Here is a 23203-nt window from a genome sequence, read left to right as displayed (position 1 = left end):
AGATTAGAAAACTACAAATGTAATACCCCTATTTAAAAAAGGAGGCAGACAAAAAGCAGGAAACTATCGATCAGTTAGCCCAATATCTGCAGTTGGAAAAATGTTGGAGTCCATTATTAAAGAAGCAGTAACAGGACATTTGGAAAAGCATAATTCAGTCAGGTAGAGTCAGCATGGATTTATGAAGGGGAAGTCATATTTGACAAATTTGCTGAAATTCTTTGAGGAACAAACAGGATGGACAAAGGAGAACCAGTGGATGTAGTGTATTTGGACTTCCAGAAGGCACTTGACAAGGTGCCACATAAAAGGTTACCGCACAAGATAAAAGTTCACGGGTTTGGGGGTAATATATAAGCATGGATAGAGGATTAATTAACTAACAGAAAACAGAGAGTCGGGATAAATGGTTCATTCTCGGGCTGGCAATCAGTAACTAATGGGGTGCCGCAGGGATTAGTGCTGGGACCCCAACTATTTACAATCTGTATTAACGACTTGGAAGAAGGGATCGAGTGTAACGTGGGAACGAGTGTAACGTAGCCACGTTCGCTGACGGTACAAAGATGGGAGGAGAAGCAATGTATTAGGAGGACACAAAAAAACCTGCAAAAGGACATAGACAGGCTAAGTGACTGGGCAAAAATTTGGCAGATGGAGTATAATGTTGGAAAGTGTGAGGTTATGCACGTTGGCAGAAAAAAAATCGGCGAGCAAGTTATTATTTAAATGGAGAAAAATTGCAAAGTGTTGCAGTACAGCGGGACTTAGGGGCCCTGGTGCATGAAACACAAAAGTTAGTCTGCAGGTTCAGCAAGTGATCAGGAAGACCAATGGAATCTTGGCTTTTATGGCAAAGGGAATGGAGTATAAAAGCAGGGAAGTCTTGCTACAGTTATACAGGGTATTGGTGAGGCCACACTTGGAATACTGCATTCAGTTTTGGTTTCCATATTTACGAAAGGATATACTTGCTTTGGAGACAGTTCAGAGAAGGTTCACTAGATTGATTCCGGAGATGAGGGGGCTGATTTATGAGGAAAGGTTGAGTAGGTTGGGCCTCTACACAATGGATTTCAGAAGAATGAGAGGTGATCTTATCAAAACGCATAAGATTATGAGGGGCTTGACAAGATGGACGCAGAGAGAATGTTTCCACTGATAGGGGAGACTAGAACTAGGGGGCATAATCTTAGAATAAGGGACCGCCCATTTAAAACTGAGATAAGGAGGAATTTCTTCTCGAAGAGGGTTGTAAATCTGAGGAACTTGCTGCCTTAGAGAGCTGTGGAAGCTGGGTCAATAGATAAATTTAAGACAGAGATAGACAGTTTCTTAACTGAGAAGGGAATATGGGGTTATAGGGAACGGGCAGGGAAATGGACCCGAGTCCATGATCGGATCAGCCATCATCGCAATTGTCATGTATGTATGCTTGGGGTTACTAGCCACCAGGTGGCGCCACTGTTGGAGGTCATTGGGCTGTATGCACATGTGTGCGGCCCAGGTATAAAAGGCAAGCCATCATGTAATGTATTCACTTTGAGGCCCGAATAAAGCACAGCCAGGTTCGTACCTATGTTAGTTTACAGTATTCAGTCAATCGAGTTATTACATACATAACATTTGGTGATGAGATAACTTAAGAACCTTCGCATGCAAAAATGAGCACAATTGGAATTCTGGAGAGATTCGTGGAGGGAGAGGACTGGACAGATTTTGTAGCTCGCCTCGACCAGTACTTCGTGGCCAACAAAATGGAGGAACGCAGTTAGTTGCAGGGCGGTCTTCCTCATGGTTTGCGGTCTGAAAATCTATGGACTACAAGAATCTTCTCTCGCCTGCAAGTCCAACGGACAAGGATTATGAGGAATTGTGTGCTCTGGTACATGAACATCTCAAACCAGAAGGCGGCATCATCATCTCACGATATCGATTCTAAAGCACGCTCGTTCTGAGGGCCAGGATGTGTCGGGATTCGTTGCCGACCTAAGACGCCTAACTGGACCTTGTAAGTTCGAAAACACGTTGGGAGACATGCTGCGGGACTTCTTTGTAATCGGCATCAACCACGAGGTAATCCTGCGTAAGCTACTGGCGGTGGAGGCGCTGGATTTGAGCAAGGCCATCACGATTGCCCAGGCATGCATGACGACGGACAAAAACTTAAAGCAGATATCATCGAAAAATCGGAACTCGGCAAGTACTGTAAACAAGACTGTATCGTCGTTTGGCAGAGCTGCGTATGGCAGGGCCTACTCGACTGCTTGTGCGAAACCTGTGGCTGCCCAAAGTCCGCCAACGGGAATGAATCCAATTTTACCGTATTGGCGTTGTGGGGGCAATCATCAATGTCGGTTTAAACAGTACATTTGTAAAGGCTATTCGAGACTGGGGAATCTCCAGTGCATGTGTCCTCAACTGAGCATGCGTGCTGCGACGCACCACGTGGAGGATGATGACCAGTATAGTGCGGATCCGGATATGCAATCCGAGATACCAGAGGAGGAAGTGTATGGACTGCATTCATTCTTAACAAAGAGCCAACCGATAATGATTAATGTGAAACTTAACGGTATGCCAGTACCGATGGAACTGGACATGGGTGTGAGTCAATCAATAATGAGCCAAAGGACATTTGACAAGCTGTGGAACACGAAAGCTTTGAGGCCTAAGTCGCGTCCAGTCAATGCCAAGTTGCGATACACTAAAGAACTCATAACGGTGATTGGCAGTGCAGTAGTCAAGTTGTCGTATGATGGTGCGGTTCATGATTTATCGTTATGGATTGTTCCAGGCAATGGTCCAACGCTGTTCGGCAGGAATTGGCGAGAAAAAATCAAATTGAATTGGAACGATATCAAAGCGTTGTCGTCGGAGGATGGTACTCTATGTGTTCAAGTGCTAAGCAAGTTCCCCTCATTGTTTGAACTAGTCATCGGCAAATTCACGGGAGCCAAGGTGCAGATCCACGTGGACTCGGATGCAAGACCCGTCCATCATAAAGCTCGGGCGGTTCCGTACATGAGGGAGAAGGTCGAAATCGAACTGGACAGACTCCAGCATGAAGGAGTCATATCACCAGTCGAATTTAACGAATGGGCCAGCCCCATTGTTCCTGTGTTGAAAAATGATGGCACTGTCAGGATTTGTGGAGACTACAAGGTTACGATCAAGCGAGTTTCGAAACAGGATCACTATCCATTACCGAAGGCTGATGACCTGTTTTCAACGCTAGCCGGGGGGGGGGGGAAGCCGTTCACTAAACTGGATCTGACGTCGGCCTACATGACACAGGAGCTGGTCGAGACGTCGAAGAAACTTGCGTGCATCAACACTCAAAGGACTGTTTATTTACAACAGGTGTCCTTTCAGAATTCGCTCGGCTGCAGCCATATTTCAGAGGAACATGGAGAGTCTACTGAAGTTCGTCCTTAGAACCGTCATGTTCCAAGATGACATCCTGGTCATAGGTCGTGACACCGCCGAACATCTGAACAACCTGGAAGAGGTTCTACATCGTCTGGACAAAGTAGGACTCAGACTGAAACGTTCGAAGTGCGTCTTCATGGCACCAGAAGTCGAATTCCTGGGAAGGAAAATTGCTGCTGACGGCATCAGGCATACCGACTCAAAAACCAAGGCCATCAAAAATGCACCCAAGCCTCAGAATGTGACGGAGCTGCATTTGTTCCTGGGTCTACTCAACTACTTCGGTAATTTCATACCTAGATTGAGCATTTCATTAGAGCCACTGCACATGCTGCTAAGAAAAGGCGACAGCTGGGTTTGGGGTGCGTCTCAAGACAGAGCTTTTGAGAAAGCTACAAATCTGCTTTGCTCTAACAAGCTGCTGGTACATTATGATCCGTGTAAGCATCTAGTATTGGCCTGTGATGCTTCGTCATATGGAGTTGGTTGCATGCTCCAACAAGCTAATGAGTCGGGTAAACTACAACCTGTTGTGTATGCTTCTAAAAGTTTGTCAAAGGCTGAAAGAGCCTACAGCTTGGTAGAAAAAGAAGCATTCGCTTGTGTGTTTGGGGTTAAAAAGATGCATCAGTACCTGTTTGGTCTTCGGTTTGAACTGGTAACAGATCACAAGCCACTCATTTCACTGTTTTCGGAAAACAAAGATATCAATACCAATGCATCGTCTCGCATCCAGAGGTGGGCACTGACATTATCTGCCTATGATTATGTCATTCACCATAGACCTGGCACCGAGAATTGTGCCGATGTACTGAGCCGCCTGCCGTTGCCCACACCGGATGGGGAGACGCCACAACCTGCAGACCGACTGTTAGTCATGGATGCTTTTGAAAGTGAAGGAACCCCCGTCACGGCTCAACAAGTTAAGACTTGGACCAGCCAGGACCTGATATTATCGGTTGTGAAACGTTGTGACTTTAGTGGTGATTGGTCTGCCATACCCAACCATGCCCATTGTATGGTAGCCTGGAATGGACTCTGATCTGGAATCATGTATGCATCAGTGCAACACTTGCATGCAGCTAAGTAAAGCACCAGCGGAATCGCCGCAGAGTCTGTGGGCATGGCCATCTAAACCATGGTCCAGGAACCACATCGACTTTGCAGGTCCCTTCCTGGGAAAGATGTTTTTAGTTGTGGTGGATGCATATTCCAAGTGGATAGAGTGTATAATCATGCCATCCAGTACATCCACAGCTACCATTGAGAGCCTTCGTGTCATGTTTGCCACTCATGGTCTGCCCGATATCGTTGTAAGCGACAACGGACCTTGCTTCACTAGTCTGGAGTTTCAAGAGTTCATGAAACTCAATGGTATCAAACATGTGAGGTTAGCACCATTCAAACCCACATCTAATGGTCAAGCAGAACGTGCTGTCCAAAACATTAAGCAGAGTATGAAACGTGTAACTCAAGGTTCACTGCAGACTCGCTTGTCACGCATATTGCTTAGTTACAGGACAAGATCCCACATGCTTACCGGGATCCCCCCTGCTGAACTATTGATGGAGAGGTCTCAAGACCAGGCTCTCTCTTGTCCACCCTGACTTGAACGATCATGTTGAATACAGACGTCAAAGTCAGCAGTGGTATCCTGGTCGTGCTGCTGTGTCACGCGATATTTCTGTTAACGATCCTGTGTATGTATTAAATTATGGTCAAGGTCCCAAGTGGATCGCCGGTACTGTTACGGCCAAGGAGGGTAACAGAGTGTTTATCGTCAAGCTCAAGAATGGGCAGACATGCAGGAAACATGTCAATCAGATAAAGCTGCGGCACACGGATGAACCGGAACAGTCTGAGGAAGACACAATCAGTGACCAACCAACCTACCCTCAGTCATCAGAGGACTCCGCTGCCATCAATGAATCGGGACTTTCAATCCCGGACATGGTCATTGCCACTCCCATCAGATCGGCTACCCAGACCCCAGTCATAACAGACTCAGAACACTCGCCCAAGGCTGGAGTTGAACTGAGACGATCAACTCGGGAGCGGAAAGCCCTGGACCGTCTCAATTTGTAAAAAGACTGTTACTAATATCTTAAAGGGGGATATTGTCATATATGTATGCTTGGGGTTATTAGCCACCAGCTGGCGCCACTGTTGGAGGTCATTGGGCTGTATGCACATGTGTGCGGCCCAGGTATAAAAGGCAAGCCACCATGTAATGTATTCACTTTGGGGCCCGAATAAAGCACAGCCAAGTTTGTACCTATGTTAGTTTACATATTCAGTCTATCGAGTTACTACATACATAACAGTAATAAATGGCAGAGCAGGCTCGAGGGGCCGTATGGCCTACTTCTGCTCCTATTTCTGATGTTCTTATGTAACATCTCCCTCTTACCCCAGTACTGGTGCCAGTGTCCCATGAACCAAAACCCATTTCTCCAGTCTTTGAGCCCCGTGTTTAACTCTATGATCTTATTTCCCCTATGCAAATTTGCTCGTGGTTCAGGTAGTAATCCAGAGATTACCTTTGTGGTTCTGCTTTTTAATTTGGCTCCTGGCTGCTCATACACCCTAAGCAGAACCTCTTTCTTTGTCCTATCTATGTAGTTGGTACCCATGTAGACCACGCCAACTGGATCTTTCCCCCTCCATTACAAGTTCCTCTCCAGCCATGAGGAAGATGTCCTTAACCCTGGGATCGGGCAGGCAACATGGCCTTCTGGACTCATGCTCTCAGCTGCAGAGAATGTTATCTATCCCCTATTATTGCATAAGAACATAAGAAATAGGAGTTGGAGTAGGCCATATGGCCCCTTGAGCCTGCTCCGCCATTTAATACGATCATGACTGATCCGATCATGGACTCAGGTCCACTTCCCTGCCTGCTCTCCATAACCCCTTATTCCCTTATCGTCTAAGAAAATGTCTATTTCTGTCTTAAATGTCCCAGCTTCCACAGCTCTCTGAGGCAGCGAATTCCATAGATCCACAGCCCTCTGAGAGGAGAAATTTCTCCTCATCTCAGTTTTAAATGGGCGGCTCCTTATTATAAGATTATGTCCTCTAGTTCTAGTCTCCCCCATCAGTGGAGACTAGAAATAGAGGACATCCTCTCTGCATCCACCCCATTAAGATCCCTCATAAACTTAAGGCGTTTCGATAAGGTCACCTCTCATTCTTCTGAATTCCAATGAGTAGAGGCCCAACCTATTCAACCGTTCATCATGTCAACCCCTCATCTCCAGAATCAACCTAGTGAACCTTCTCTGAACTGCCTCCAAAGCAAGTATATCCTTTCGTAAATATGGAAACCAAAACTGCATGCAGTATTCCAGGTGTGGCCTCACCAATACCCTGTACAACTGTAGCAAGACTTCACTGCTTTTATACTCCATCCCCCTTTGCAATAAAGGCCAAGATTCTATTGACCTTCCTGATCACTTGCTGTACCTGCATACTAATCTTTTGTGCTTCATGCACAAGTACCCCCAGGTCCCGCTGTAGTGCAGCACTTTGCAATCTTTCTCCATTTAAATAATAACTTGCTGGGTTTACCCATATAACAGCAACTGTACTTCAATAAATAACTTAATGTGTGTGGAGCATTTTGGAAGATGTAATAAGGTGCTCGATTAATTAAAGGATGTTTGTTTACATTTAAGGTTCCTCACGTAATAAATTCTAGTTCTTGGTCGCAGTGCGAGGGCCATGCCATTGTGACGCCCATTTTGATCCATTCTTACCAAACAACTATACCCGTAGAGGAAACTTCATTCATCTTCCTGGGACTTTTGTGCGTAATACTCTGTGCTGCATGTGTGCACAATTAAGCTCTGGTGGGGTGCACTGAGCGAGAGAGAGAGAGAGAGTATAAGCGAGTCCATCTGTAGTCGTCAACTGTTCCCCCATTATAACAAAGTTGCAATTGCCTGGATTAATGAGTTCCTTAAACACAGTGGAATGCTCAGTTAGGAGATGGAAATATACAATTTTAGAAACAATTCATAACATTTTTTTTAGCGCTTGAGGCTGTGCAAAGTAAATGTAACATGCAAGTAAATATCATGTGTGAAATCAAGGCGATCAAAGTTTCTGTGTGTCACATCCTATTGAAACACATGGAAGGAGGCACCACACAGAAGACACTGGAGGTCGAGACTCGGACCCTGGTCTACTGTTTGTTCGCCGCTGGATGTTTTGCAATGATTTAATCCAAGTAGTTTCCGCTTAGAAGTTTCAATGGCACACCATTGAAGAAGCCAGGGCTTCTCAGAGAGCCACTTCAGTGCCTTTTATATGGATTCTACGTAAAATACGGAATTGACTTGAATACATAATTCATTGTACATAATGCAGAATGAAAATCTGGCATTTATTTTAGGTTTTCCCAGATGTTTCTAACCCATTTAAAACAAAAAAAAGTCAACTGATGCCAATCGGATCAGACTCTTGCAATCTTTGAACGCACTCCCTCACATTCAGATCTCTTCCCTCCTTGATGGCATATTCACTGAAATGTGGGACAGAGGCTTCTTAAAAATATCGAACCAATTCTGCATTAATGCTAAATGCCCCAGCAGAATATTATAGAACAGCATAAACATTTCTGCTTCTTACTTGCGTCATGTGTAGCAAAAAAAATCCATCTTTTTCTTTAAGAATTGCGTTTCTTGCATCTGTCTTTCATTATGTTTTTGTTCCTTTTGTTTTTGTTTTGATCTCTTCCCTGTCTATTTGCCTTCCCCTCTTCTGTCAGCTAATCTCCGTTGGTAAAATACTCGCTTCAGCCAGAGATTTGTATGCTCGATACAAACAGAAGGCAATATAAACTAAATGGTACAATTTTAAAGGCGGTTGCAGGAACAGATAGACTGGGAGCATTTGTACGGACATCTTCGGAAGTGACAGGACAAGTTGATAAGACTGTTAAAAAAGTATATGGTACCCTTGGCTTCATACAGAGTCACAGGGTACAAAAGCACGAAAGTTAAGTTAAAGCTTTATTAATCACTGGTTAGGCTTCAGCTGGAGTTGTGTGTCCAATTCTGGGTGCCACACTTTGGGAAGGATGTCAAGGCCTTGGAAAGTGTGCAGCGGAGATTTACGAGAATTTCAAAATTCTTTCAAAAGGGAACATGATATAATCTATGAAGTCCTGGGCTGGGACTTCAACCCACAACCCACAACTTTCTGACTCAAGAGAAAAGAATGTCTGCCAACTGAGTAAATCTGACACCAACTGGATTCCAACAAATCTGTGACACAGCTCCCTAGCTTATAGATGGTCAAGGAACAGCAGAAGGAGGCCCAGAAACAGAATGCCTACCAAATCTCTCAAATGCAAATGATGCATGACAACCAGAGATGTGGCATTAGCTGCAACAACTTGCAAAACGCACCTTGAGCACTGAGCCAGTTCTAGATACTCAGACACTAGGGAGAAATTCAAATATTGGAGTAAGTGCCAAGACGAGCCCCAAGACTAATTAATCCCTGATATCAGGGGATTGAACTAGGAGAGACTCAGGGCTTTCAACCTTGAAAGGAAAAAAGAAAGACAAACTTGTATTTATAAAGCGCCTTTCACGACTACCAGAAGTCCCAAAGTGCTTTACAGCCAAAGAAGTACTTTTAAAGTGTGGTCACTGTTATAATGTGGGAAACGCGGCAGCCAATTTGCACACAGAAAGCTCCCACCAACAGCAATATGATAATGACCAGATAATGTGTTTTTTTGTTATGTTGATTGAAGGACAAATGTTGACCAGGGCATCGGTGATAATTCCCCTGCTGTTCTTCGAAATAGTGCCATGGGAATTTTACATCCACCTGAGAGAGCAGATTTAACATCTCATCCAAAAGACGGCATCTTCAACAGTACAGCACTCCCTCATCACTGCACTGGAGTATCAGCCTAGATTTTTGTGATCAAGTCTCTGGAGTGGGACTCAGAGGCGAGAGTGCTGCCCACTGAGCCACTGCTGACACAAAAAAGGTGTCCAAGAATTAATCTGATTAACGTATATATGACAGTAAATGACGTGGGAAAGATAAATGTTTTATAATCGTTTAAATTCAATTGTGGGAGTAGGATAATGGGATACTGGTTCAGAAGTCGTAAAAGGTAACTTTAGGACTGATATAAGGAAGTTCTTCACAATGATCAACGTTTGAAATGGAGATCAGGTAGTGTAGATGAAAATGCTGAATTTAACAACTAGATGCAGAAATGGAAGAAGTATAGGGCCCAAGTTTCCACATGATTTGCGCCTGATTTTTAGGAGCAACTGGTGGAGAACGGACTATCTTAGAAATCGCAATTCTCCACATTTTTTTTTCTGCAGTTCTCGTCAGGTAGAACAGTTCTACTTTGGAACAGAATTTTTTCTTCAAAAGGGGGCGTGTCCGGCCACTGACACCTGATTTGAAAGTTTCCACAGTGAAAACGTACTCCAAACTAAAGTAGAATGGAGCAAGTGAAGATTTTTGTAGAACTGAAAAAACCTGTTCTACACATTACAAAATCAGGCGCAGGTTACAAATTAGGCGCCCAGAACGAGGTGGGGGGGGGGGGGAAGGGAAGTCATTAAATTCTACAATAAATCCTTATTTATACTTCTACAAATATTATACAAATAAATCCAACCTGAATAAACATTTATAAGCAAAGAAAAGATTAAATAAACCATCTTCCTACCTGTGTGAAAGTGCTTCAGGCACGGAGAATGCTGCAGTCAGCCTGAGGCGCCCGTTCTTCCCGCGGGGGGGGGGGGGGGGGAAAGAGAGGAGGCGCCCGTTCTTTCCCGCGGGCGGGGGAGGAGGCGCCCGTTCTTCCCGCGGGGGGGGGGGTGGGGAGGAGACAGTGAGAAGGCTGCAAGTGCTGATGTGCTGATGGCAATGTGCTTTCATTAAAAAAATGTTCAAAAATTAAACAGCTACAAAGAACGACAAAAATGGCCGAGTGCCAATGTTTTTTTCACACTGAGCATGAGCGAACGCTGCAATGCGCACGCGCAGCGTTGCCGGCAGGAAAAAAACTAATTTAAATAGTACCCGCCCCCTCCCACTTACAAAATCGGCGAGAGTGTAGGCTCCGCCCCCCTGGGCGCCGCGCCAGGCAGACAAGGAGCTGCGATTTTTGTTTTTTAGGCGCCGTTTTAGGCGCGAAAAACGGGCGCCCAGCTCGGAGCGGCGCCCGTTTTTTATCGTGTGGAAACTTGGGCCCATAGTGTTTCTGAATGGCTGAACTAATACATGACAAATATTCTTCCTCATCTGTAATTGTCTTGCCAAAATGGGGCAAAGAGGATTAAATAAACAATTTTATAAATACCTACTTTTGGTAAGGAAACCGGGTTCTTGAAGGCAAAGGGTTAAGCACTAACTATTTGAATTACTAGCTTCACACTTGGGAAGAAATTTCTTATCACCACTGTCACCTATATTAAGATTGAGCCAAATCCACCCACCCTCGACTCCCACATCAAACAATCCCTCTTTGACAGTCAGACACAGTAAAACACTGTTTGTGCCATATTGACTGCAATCAGATTCTCTGTTATAATTCATTTCACAAGCGATTCATTTCAGCTCGGAATCTTTCAGCCCGCGTGTTATATATCTACAACTCATTCTCTGTGAAAGTGTTCTGCTTTCATCTGCTTCCAGCTAGTTTCAATGCTGTTGTTGTGCACTTTACTCTCACAGAAAATCTGCTGAAGTTCAGATCAGGGCCAGTTGAAAATAAACAGAGTCGCCACCCAGCTTTCGAACATATGCTTAGAATTTTACTGACGTGAGATAGATAAAGAGACACAGGCAACTGCAGCGCAATTAAAAAAGAGCAGTTAAAAATCATGTGGCCACCATAGAAAAGGAGTGAGTTTAAACTCTGCTCAATTCTAAAAAACCTGAAGGATCCTCGAAATCGATACACGAGGGAGTGGGGGAGAAACAAGTCACTGGTTCAGATCAATAGTGAATTATTTATTATTCCACCAAAATCTGCCAACAGGGTCAAGTCTTTATTTCTTTGCCTTCAGCAAAGCTTGAATTTGGCAAGTTTCTAATGGGTTGGCTTTGATTTGAGTACCAAGCCAAAGATCAAGAAAAAAAAAAGCAATTTTACCTAAGCAGAACATCAATGCTACTCCTTGTGCAAACTTTTCCAGCCCTAAATCCCAGCATCCCACACTGCAGCAACTCGCCAAGGCTTCTTCGGCAGCACCTCACAAACCCGCAACCTCTACCACCGAGAAGGACAAGGGCAGCAGGCGCATGGGAACACCACCACCTCCACGTTCCCCTCCAAGTCACATATCACTCTGACTTGGAAATATATCGGCAGTTCCTTCTTCGTCGCTGGGTCAAAATCCCGGGTTATGAGTCTTATTAAGGGTTATGGGAAGCGGGAGGGTAAGTGGAGCTGAGTCCACGGCCAGATCAGCCATGATCTTGTTGAATGGCGGAGCAGGCTCGAGGGGCTAGATGGCCTACTCCTGTTCCTAATTCTTATGTTCTTATGTTCTTATTAACTCCCTCCCGAACAGCACTGTGGGAGCACCTTCACCACACGGACTGCAGCGGTTCAAAAAGGCGGCTCACCACCACCTTCTCAAGGGCAATTAGGGATGGGCAATAAGTGCCGACCTTGCCAGCGACGCTCACATCTCATGAACGAATAAACTAATTTTTTTTTTAAAAACACTTTCATATCTTCCTTTGCGCCCCCTTCCCACCCACAAACCGGTGGCAGCCACATGCTGGGATTCTCTTCGCCTTGATACCTCTTTCCCACTTCATTAAAACTTCACTCCTACTACCTGCTGGCTGTCCATCGCCCAGCCCAGAGGGTCAGCAACCCTCCAGGATTGTCCCGCAGTCTCCAGGAATGAAGAATTAATCTCCGGCACAAGTGCTGTGACCATCCAAGAAGAATCATTTCTGAAAATTGTGTGTTCTTTTTTCCAATTTCTTTGAACACTTTCATTTATTAATTATAAAAATATTGAAGATGGGAAAAGGGATGTTTAACTGACAGTCAAGAATCAGCCAATCTGGTAATGAAGAATTTGTTCGCTTTCCAATTGGCCGTGGGAAGGCAGCGCACCGCGAGGATGGACCAATGGCGGGTGTGTGGGGGCGGAGCAGCTGGAGGCCATGTGATGAAATCTCCAGGAATACATGCAACCAGGAGTTGGCAACCCTCCTCTTTTGGCAAAAGAACCAAAGGTGACGCAAGAAAAATCGCTTTTACACAGCGAGAGGTTAGGACCTGGAATGCACTGCCTGAAAGGGTGGTGGAGGCTGACTAAATCACTGCTATCAAAAGGGAATTAGATAAGCACCTGAAAGAAAAAAAATGGTCGTGCTATAGGGAAAGGGCAGGGGAGTGGGACTAGCTGAAGCGCTCTTGGAGAGAGCTGGCACGGGCTAGAAGGGCCGAATGACCCTTCCGTGCTGTAACCATTCTGTGATTCTATAACGTGATGTTTATTTGAAAGGCGCTATATAAATGTAAACTGTTACTTAACCTGTGTCCTGAACACTTATCTGACCACTGACTAGTTACAGGGTGCATACTTCTATTGCAGTTTGCTCTCATTTGATTCCAGCCATAGTTGCACACATTAAAGACTGATACACAGCAACTGTTATTCTCCTTGGAGCACAAAAGGTTAAGGGTTGAAGGTTGAAGGTTTTTTTAAAATTCATTCTGGGATGTGGGCGTCACTGGCAAGGCCGGCATTTAATGCCCATCCCTAATTGCCCTTGAAAAGGTGGTGGTGAGCTGGCTTTTTGAACCATTGCAGTCCCGTGTGGTGAAGGAACTCCCACAGTGCTGTTGGGGAAGCTGGCTTTTTGAACCATTGCAGTCCCGTGTGGTGAAGGAACTCCCACAGTGCTGTTGGGGAGGAAGTTCTAGGATTTTGACCCAGCAACAATGAAAGGACGGCAATATATTTCCAAGTCAGGATGGTGTGTAACTTGGAGGGGAACTTGCAGGTGCTGATGCTCCCATGTGCCTGCTGCCCTTGTCCTTCGAGGTGGCAGAGGTCACAGGTTTGGGAGGTGCTGAAATGCATCTTGTAGATGGTACACACTGCAGCCATAGTGCACCAGTGGTGGAGGGAGTGAATGTTGAAGGTGGTGGATGGGGTGTCAATCAAGCGGGCTGCATTGTCCAGGATGGTGTCGAGCTTCTTGAGTGTTGGAGCTGCACTCATCCAGGCAAGTGGAGAGTATTCCATCACACTCCTGACTTGTGCCTTGTGGATGGTGGAAGGGCGTTGGGGAGTCAGGAGAAACTCTTTCCAGTGGCAGAAGGGTCGGTAACCAGAGGACACAGATTTATAAATAAGATCAGAGAGTTGAACACTTGGCTCAAAGATTGGTGTGGGAGAAATGGGTTTTGGTTCGTGGGACACTGGTACCAGTACTGGGGTAAAAGGGAGCTGTTCTGTTGGGATGGGCTCCACTTAGACCATGCTGGGACTAGGGGCCGGGCAAATCGAATAACCAGGGATGTAGAGAGGGCTATAAACTAATTAGTGGGAGAGAGGGTTCAGGTGAGCAAAAATTTAAACAGTCAAAGAATAAGAAGAAGGCAATAGAGCAGGGTAGCACTGGGGGAAATGAAAACCAGAGCGTAACGGGAAGAGACAGAATGTATAAATATAAAGGTGAATTAGAAAGTGGGGTCAAAGCAGAAAAAATGGTAAAAAAAACAAATTTAAAAGCTTTTTATCTGAATGCACGCAGCATTTGTAACAAAATAGATGAATTTTCGGCACAAAGAGATACAAATGGGTATGATCTGATAGCCATTACAGAGACATGGTTGCAAGGCGACCAAGGCTGGGAACTAAATATTCAGGGGTATTTGACAGAAAGGAAAAGGAGGTGGGGTAGCTCTGTTAATAAAGGATGAGATCAGTGCGTTAGTGAGAAACGATATTGGCTCAGAAGATCAAGATGTTGAATCAGTTTGGGTGGAGATAAGGAATAATAAGGGGAAAAAGTCGCTGGTGGGGTAGTCTATAGGCCCCCAAACAGCAGCTGCACTGTTGGACGGAGTATAAATCAAAAAATAATGGAGGCTTGTAAAAAAGGAACGGCAATAATCAGGGGCAAGTTTAACCTTCATATTGATTGGACAAAGCAAATTGGCCAGGGTAGCCTTAAGCAAGACTTCATAGAGTGCACTGGGATAGTACGTTGTGAAACCAACCAGGGAGCAGGCTACCTTAGATCTGGTCCTGTGTAATGAGACAGGATTAATAAACAATCTCCGAGTAAAGGATCCTCTTGGAATGAGTGACCATAACATGGTTCAATTTCAAATTCAGATGAAGGGTGAGAAAGTTGGATCTCAAACTAGTGTCCTAAGCTTAAATAAAGGAGACTACAAAGGTATGAAGGCAGAGTTGGATAAAGTGGACTGGGAAAATAGATTAAAGTGAGGGACGGTTGATGAGCAGTGGCAAACATTTAAGGAGATACGTTATAACTCTCAACAAAAATATATCACAATAAGAAGGAAAGACTGTAAGAGAAGGGATAACCATCCTTGGCTAACTAAGGAAATAAGGGATGGTATCAAATTGAAAACAGGGGCATACAATGTGGCCAAGACTAGTGGGAGGCCAGAGGATTGGGAAACTTTTAAAAGCCAGCAAAGAACAACTAAAAAAAAATAAAAAGAGGGAAGCTAGATTATGAAAGTAAAGTAGCACAAAATATAAAAACAGACAGTAAGAGTTTCTACAGGTACATAAAAAGGAAAAGAGTGGCTAAAATAAATGTTAGTCCCCTAGAGGAAGAGACTTGGGAATTAATAATGGGGAACAGGGAAATGGCAGAGTCTTTGAACAAATATTTTGTATCGGTCTTCACAGTAGAAGACACTAAAAGCATCCCAATAGTAGATAATCAAGGGGCTCAAGGGATTGAGGAACTTAATATAATCACTATCATTAAAGAAGTAGTACTCGGTAAAATAATGGGACTAAAGGCGGACAAGTTCCCTGGACCTGATGGCTTGCATCCTAAAGTCTTAAAAGAAGTGGCTGCAGAGATAATGGATGCATTGGTTGTAATCGACCAAAATTCTCTGGATTCTGGGGAGGTCCCAGCGGATCGGAAAACCGCAAATGTAATGCTCCTATTTAAAAATGGAGGCAGACGGAAAGCAGGAGACTATAGACCAGTTAGACTAACATCTGTCGTTGGGAAAGTGCTGGAGTCCATTATTAAGGAAGCCATAGCAAGACATTTGGAAAAGCAGAGTCAGCATGGTTTTATGAAAGGAAAATCATGTTTGACAATTTGCTGGAGTTCTTTGAGGTTGTAACGAGCAGGGTGGATAAGGGGGAACCAGTGGATGTGATGTATTTGAATTTCCAGAAGGCATTCGATAAGGTGCCATATAAAAAGTTACTGCACAAGATAAAATTTCACGGGGCTGGGGGTAATATATTAGCATGGATAGAGGATTGGCTACCAACAGAAAACAGAGAGTCGGGATAAATGGGTCATTTTTCGGTTGGCAAATAGTGACTAGTGGGGTGCAGCTGTATCTATATTAATGACTTGGATGAAGGGATCGCGTGTAATGTAGCCAAGTTTGCTGATGATATAAAATTGTGAGATGGAAACAAAAAATCTGCAAAGGGATATAGACAGGCTAAGTGAGTGGGCACAAATTTGGCAGATGGAGTATAATGTGGGAAAATGTGAGGTTATCCACTTTAGCAGAAAAAATAAAAAAGTTAATTATAATTTAAATGGAGAAAAATTGCAAAGTACTGCAGTACAGAGGGACCTGGGGGTCCTTGTGCATGAAACACTAAAAGTTAGCATGCAGGTACAGCAAGTAATCCGGAAGGCAAATGGAATGTTGCCCTTTATGGCAAGGGGGATAGAATATAAAAGCAGAGAAGTCCTGCTGCAACTGTACAGGGTATTGGTGAGGCCACACCTGGAGTACTGTGTACAGTTTTGGTCTCCGTATTTAAGGAAGGATATACTTGCATTGGAGGCTGTTCAGAAAAGGTTCACTAGGTTGATTCTGGAGATGAGGGGGTTGACTAATGAAGATAGGTTGAGCCCATACACATTGGAGTTCAGAATAATAAGAGGTGATCTTATCGAAACATATAAGATAATGAGGGGGCTCGAAAAGGTGGATGCAGAGAGGATATTTCCACTCATAGGGGAAACTAAAACTAGGGGGCGTAATCTCAGAATAAAGTGCCACCCATTTAAAACTGAGATGAGGAGGAATTTCTTTTCAGAGGGTTGTAAATCTGTGGAATTCTCTGCCCCAGAGCTGTGGAGGCTGGGTCATTGAATATATTTAAGGCAGAGATAGACAGATTTTTGAGCGACAAAGGAATAAAGGGTTGTGGGGAGAGGGCAGGGAAGTGGAGCTGAGCCATGATTGGATCAGCCATGATCTTATTGAATGGCGGACCAGGCTCGAGGGGCCAAATGACCTACTCCTGCTCCTATTTCTTACGTTCTAATCGATAAACACCTTCCACCCATTGTATTCGGAGATCCTAAGTCCCATGCACTCAGTGGATGTTATCTGGCATCCGTTTGGGTTGTGAACACATGGGTATACAGAAGAGAGATGGTGACACAGGCAGTCGGAGAGGTTTTTTTAAAGGAAAAGCTGCAAGGGCCAGCTATTGCCAGGCTCAGAAAGAGAACGCAGGGGGTAGTTAGAAGTTATTTTGTTTAAGCCAAGCAAGTTGACATACTGAGATGTAAGGAAGCATAGCACATCAATTATTTTGTATAATTACACAAAGACAAGTTGTACTGTTTGAATTATGAAAGTCTATCATAATTGTTGCTCTGTACGTTCATGCACTGAAATAAAGCAGCTGAACAATTCGTATCTGGACTCATCTGACCAAGTGTTTTCTTAGTCTGCCTTCGAAAAGATTGGACCGGCACGTGGGGACACATGCGAAAGACATGAGTAATCCAGTTCAGATCACAGGGGGATACGGTTGTTACAGCCCTGGGTTACAATGCAGCTTGATACTTTGTCGTAGTGCACATGCTTAAATGTAAGATGCCCTTTCTGCTTATAGGAGTGACCTGACTATACGTGAGAAATTAACTAAGACCCAAGATTTGTAAAGCAAGTTCTTTGGCCAGAAAAATAACAGAGTTCAGTAAATAAGAACGGAATAATGCCGACCAGAAGCTCCAGTATTTGATTCCTGGTCTGTGCCCACTTAACTAATCTAGTACCAGCATGGGCTTTACAATTGATGTCAGCAACTCTGAACTAGGGAAGAGAACAATCACCTCAATTCCCTGCACCGTTTTCAATGAGTCCTGATGGGATTTCAATGTGTAAGGACATAGGATGAGGAAATCATGGGAAGCAGCTGTGATGATCTCCATGAATGAATATCTTGAAAGCTCTCACAGGAAGAATGGCCTCTGGGGCAATGTAACAGAAGATACCCATGGAATCATGTGTCAATACATTGGTGGGGGGAGGAAGAGGCAGAAAACCCACATTGAGAGTCAGATACTTTACTTAACAGAATGTAGGGGATTGGTTACAATGTAAATACAAAGAAACGTCAAAGCACTAAATTAAGAACCCTTAAGAGGTACTGGACTATCCATTTTTGTGGATAATTTGCTCTTCCATTTTACTCTAATTATTTTACTCACTCTTCCCTCTGTCCCTCCACCTCTCTCTCTCCTCCTTTAAGACACTCCTTTGACCAAAGGCTTAGTCACAGGAAGAATGGCCTCTGGGGCAATGTACTAGAAGATGCCCATGGAATCATGTGTCAATACACTGGTAGGTGGAGGAAGAGGCAGAAAACACATAATAAGAGTGCCTCTCCGCCTCCTTTAAGACACTCCTTTGACTAAGTTTTTGGTCATCTGTCCTAATATCTCCTTATGTGGCTCAGTGTTGTTTGATAATGCTCCTGTGAAGTGCTTTGTGACACTTTACTACGTTAAAGGCGCTATATAAAGCCAAGTTGTTGTAGTTGTTGTTGTTGGAGATGGAACGGTCATTGGCAAGGACAGAGGAGTCAAGGGTGGGTTTTTTTTGAGGAAGGGAGTTCGAAAACGGAGCCAAACAGTGCTGGAGAGAAAAGAACCGTTTACCATATCAGCCAATATGGAGGCCAGGAAGGAAGTTGGGTGGTCAGCAGATTGGTAGGAATAGAGTTGAGAGAGCAGGAAGTAGGTCGCATGGACAAGAGGAGCTTGGCGAGGGCATGAGAAGAGATAGGAGAGAAACTTGAGAAAGATGAAAATACAGGACTAGGGCAGGACGAAACCTTGGGGAAAGCTTGACAAAGGAAAGGGAATGATGCGATAAAGGCAGCTGAATGGATGGTCTCAATCTTAATGACAAAGAAGTCCTTGAGTTACTCGCACTTGTTGATGGAGGTGAGGCTGGAGGTGGCAGGGGAGAGGGATTTAAGGAGACATTGCATTCCAGGATGCTTCAGGAGTAGGGAGCAGTTTTGGCAGAGAGAGCAGAACCTGATCGTGCTTAATGGTGGGGGAGTCCAGGACAAATGGGCATAACTTTAAAATTAGAGCTAGGCCATTCAGGGGCGATGTCAGGAAGCACTTCTTCACACAAAGGGTTGTGGGAATCTGGCACTCCCTCCCTTAAAAAGCTGAGATTGATAGAATTTTGTTAGGCAAGAAGCATTTAGGGTTATGGAACCAAGGCAGGTAGATGGAGTTAAAATAAAGATCAGCCATGATCTAAGTGAATGGTGGAACAGGCTCAAGGGGCTGAATGGCCTACTCTGTTACCATGTTCCTATGATATGGTCCACCCATATTTGGCAATGAATGCCCGAACCAGTTGTCCGCCATAAACACTGAGGTTTGCGCCCCTCGAACTTTTGGGAACGAAGATGGGGGCCGTACCAGGGAGAACGATCAGGGTGGAAGATGGTAAGGGTTTTACTGGGGACTCAACAGTGGAGGTGAGGGTGTGATCGAGCAGAATAATCGTGGCAAATGGAGGCTACTCAGCTTGGAGTTTGGAAGTGCCACTCTAAGTGACTTGGGAGTGAGATTTTTCCAGGGGCAGACATAGAAGAGTTCTGATGAAGGGTCATTAACCCGAAATGTTAACTCTGTTTCTCTCCACAGATGCTGCCTGACTCGCTGAGATTTCCAGCATTCTCTGTTTTTATTATAGAAGAAAGTGGGGTTGGAAGCAGTAAGGGGGATGTGAGCGGTGAGGGATACAAGGAAGTGATAAGAGATGGCCATTTCTGTGATAGAGACGGTGGGAATAGAGAGGCTATGCGAGAGGTTGAGGGGGTGACTGTGAATAGAGGGAGAGGTTAAGGGAGGACAGGAGGACACTGAACTCAGAGGAGAGAGAGCAAGGCGAATTAACAGAGAGGATGAAGGAGGAAAGCAGTGAAAATCTCGGTATGGCGGTAGAGAATGAAGATTTTAAAGGAGAGGTGAGAGAGTTGGAACAAGGTGAGGTGCTCCAGGAGGATAAGGTACCAGAGGAATAAGGGGACAGACCAAGGTGAGATTTGGTGATAAGGGGCACAATGCTACCGTGCCAGTTTGAGTAGGGCAGGTGTGGAATGTACAGCCAGTCGGGGAGGCTTCAGTAAGGGACCACGGTGTCAGCACCTATGAGCCAAGTTTCTGCCATTAAAAATTAAATTAAATTAGAAATTAAATAGATAGCGTCTGGGTTTACACTGACCAAACGATTCCAGCTTTAAATGGGATATAATTAGCCAAAGCTGCAAATGGTTAACAGGAAAGCATTCTTTTTCCTCTCTGCTGCTTTTCATCTGAGTGGGAAAAGGAATTTAAATGGTTTGCATTATTTTAGTTCAAAACAAGCTTTTCAATTTTTAAAAAATTGTTACATTTCACCTTCCATTAAAGTTCTAAGACATTAGACCTCAGCCAATGTTGCTCTGAACCTTTCTGCAAGAACGTGACTATATTATGTGCTGATTTTGCATAAGAATTTTTGGGGACAAGGAAAGACCACTCAGTCCGATAAATTCCTTCCTTTTCAATAGATCCATTCCAAAAGCTGCCTTCTCACCAGATGTCTCAAGCCGTTCTCTCAAGAAGTCTATTGTACAACACAACACTATATTGGTTTAAGTGTGATAGCCTATTAACAGAGATGAGCTAAAGTGAATCACATCATAGAATCATACAGCACAGAATGGGGCCATTCGGTTCATCGTGTCCGTGCCAGCTCTTTGAGAGAGCTATCCAGTTATGGTCTTTCCCCATAATGTAACCATAGTGACAACACCGATGAGTTCCCATCATGAGTTTGAAAGTTCGGTCTGCAAACATATGCTTTTCACAAAGCAATTGGGTTTATATCTGAATTACAACAATACTGAGGAGATCTTCATTAACATTCCTGTAGTGATACCTTGCACCCAATAAATGGTAGCTGCATCCTGCCAAGAAATTTGCTCTGCTTAAATAAATTGACAAGGATTTGGAAATGAGACATTTTACAATCCTTTCAATGAAGCTACGTTGCATTGAACTGGATGCAGTGCTCAAAGCTTACCGGTCTGTGGTGCAGGCAGGACTCGGGCTGTCCGGATGGGACCATTACGGACAGAGTACAGCTCCTGGGCCTCACCACTCATCTGTAAAAAAAGACGATGACAGAGTCAAATTTCCCAAAGAACGTCACACATTCTTCTCAGACAATAAATGTTTCATATTTTCATCAACACAAGCACCCAACACTTTACAACTTAAACTGTGCATATCAGTTGGTGCTCCAGACCAGAGCCCATTACTTTATTTCTCTTAGGCTCTGCTCTCATCTCTCCTCTTCCCTTGACCCATCCATGCCACCAACGATGTCTCCGCAAGATCCTGCAAATCCCCTGGGAGGGCAGATGCACCAACGTCAGTGTTCTCGATCAGGCCAACACCCCAGCATCGAGGCACTGACCACACTGGACCAGCTCCGTTGGGCGGGCCACATTGTTCGCATGCCTGATACAAGACTCCCAAAGCAAGCGCTCTACCCGGAATTCCTACATGGCAAGTGAGCCCCAGGTGGGCAGAGGAAACGTTTCAAAGACACCCTCAAAGCCTCCTTGATAAAGTGCAACATCCCCAGCGACACCTGGCAGTCCCTGGCCAAAGACCACCCTAAGTGGAGGAAGAGCATCCTGGGGGACTCTGAGCACCTCGAGTCTTGTCCCCGAGAGCATGCAGAAAAAAAGCGCAGGCAGCGGAAGGAGCGTGCGGCAAACCAGTCCCACCCACCCTTTCCTTCAACCACTGTCTGTCCCACCTGTGACAGAGATTGTAATTCCCGTATTGGACTGTACAGTCACCTGAGAACTCATTTTTAGAGTGGAAGCAAGTCTTCCTCAATTTCGAGGGACTGCCTATGATGATGAGTTTAACTCCATTCATGGCTCATCCCTCCCAATCTCTGTAACCTCCTCAACTCTGTAACAACACCCCAACTCAACCTCATATCCTCTCCCTCACCAAAACCACCTACTTCTACCTCCCCACCTCCGCTTCTACCTCAACCCATCTGCTGCTGAAACCCTCATCCATGCCTTTGTACCTCCAAACTCAACTATTCCATTGGTCTCCTGGCTGACTTTGCATCGTCCATGACCTTCCACTTATCCAAACTCTGCTGTGTGTAACCTATCCTACAAAAAGTCCCACTCACGCATCACCTCTATCCCCACTAACCTGCATTGGTTCCCACTCAATGCCGTAAATTTAATAATTCTCAATCCTTGTGTTTAAATCCTAACATGGTCCCACTCCGCTCACTATCTTTGTAAGCCCTTCAACCCTTCTGGAGCTCTCCACTCCTCTGAATCTGGCTTTTAGTCCCATCGCAAGCTGTTGTTGTTCAATTCTACAGTTCTCAGTTCCATTCACAACTAAAATAGGTAGCAAAGCAAAGTAAAGTGGCTTTGGGAGGAAAAACTACAGAGAGCAGGAACCTTGTGACTGAAACATCAGCCTCTTTCAGCTTGGCTCATTTGTTAGCACTCTTGTCTCTGAGACAGACGGTTGTTATTGAAGTCCCACTCAAATGATCTCAAATACATAATTTAGGCCAACACCTCAGAACGAGTGCCGCACTGCTGGAAGTGCTGTCCTTCTGCTGAAATGTTCAGCCAAGACTTGCTGAATCCCGTTTTGAAGAGGAGTAGAAAGTTCTCCTAGTGCCTTGGCAAACATTCATCCTTCAACCAACACCACCAAAAATAGATTAGCAAGTCACTGATCTCATTGCTGTTTGTGGAGTTCTACAGTGTACAAAAAAGGCAGCTATGTTCATCTACATAACAACGTTCACTGCATTTCAATGTAATGCACTAAGTGTGAAGTGCGATGCTTCCAACAGATATGATAGTTATATAAATACAAGTTGTTTCTCAGATAGTGGAGTCTTAGTATCTTTAGCCAAGCTCCTGAGGAAATTTGAGCATTTGTCAGAGATTCAACAAAATGGTGGATTTTCCCTGATCCAGAGTGCTGCGGCCAATTGTAGAATGCCTACTGTTGCATTTGTTAAAATCAGCTAACTCAGTACAGATCAGAAACCAAACCTGGGTATGTATGGATTAGTACTACACTAGGAGGAACCCTTTATACACCGAGACTCCAAGGAAAGTCTTTTTTTTTTAAAGTTAATCACTCTTTTCTTGACCCGACAACAACTCTCATCCACCACAATAACCTC

The 23203-nt window shown here is 44.5% G+C and overlaps 1 protein-coding gene across 2 annotated transcripts in view; it reads right to left on the bottom strand.

Annotated features, from left to right (window-relative positions):
* bcas3 (BCAS3 microtubule associated cell migration factor) overlaps positions 1-23203 on the bottom strand; it is a 936691-nt gene that overhangs the window by 840864 nt on the left and 72624 nt on the right. For both annotated transcript variants that reach the window (XM_070856931.1, XM_070856932.1), the window contains exon 6: positions 21035-21116. In XM_070856931.1, the coding sequence (XP_070713032.1) occupies positions 21035-21116 (82 nt within the window). The remainder of the gene's footprint in view (positions 1-21034; positions 21117-23203) is intronic.

Source organism: Pristiophorus japonicus, chromosome 16 (assembly GCF_044704955.1).
Source record: "Pristiophorus japonicus isolate sPriJap1 chromosome 16, sPriJap1.hap1, whole genome shotgun sequence".
Classification (NCBI taxonomy): domain Eukaryota; kingdom Metazoa; phylum Chordata; class Chondrichthyes; family Pristiophoridae; genus Pristiophorus; species Pristiophorus japonicus.
Note: the sequence above shows the minus strand (reverse complement) of the source record. Positions and strands in the feature narration are given on the sequence as shown.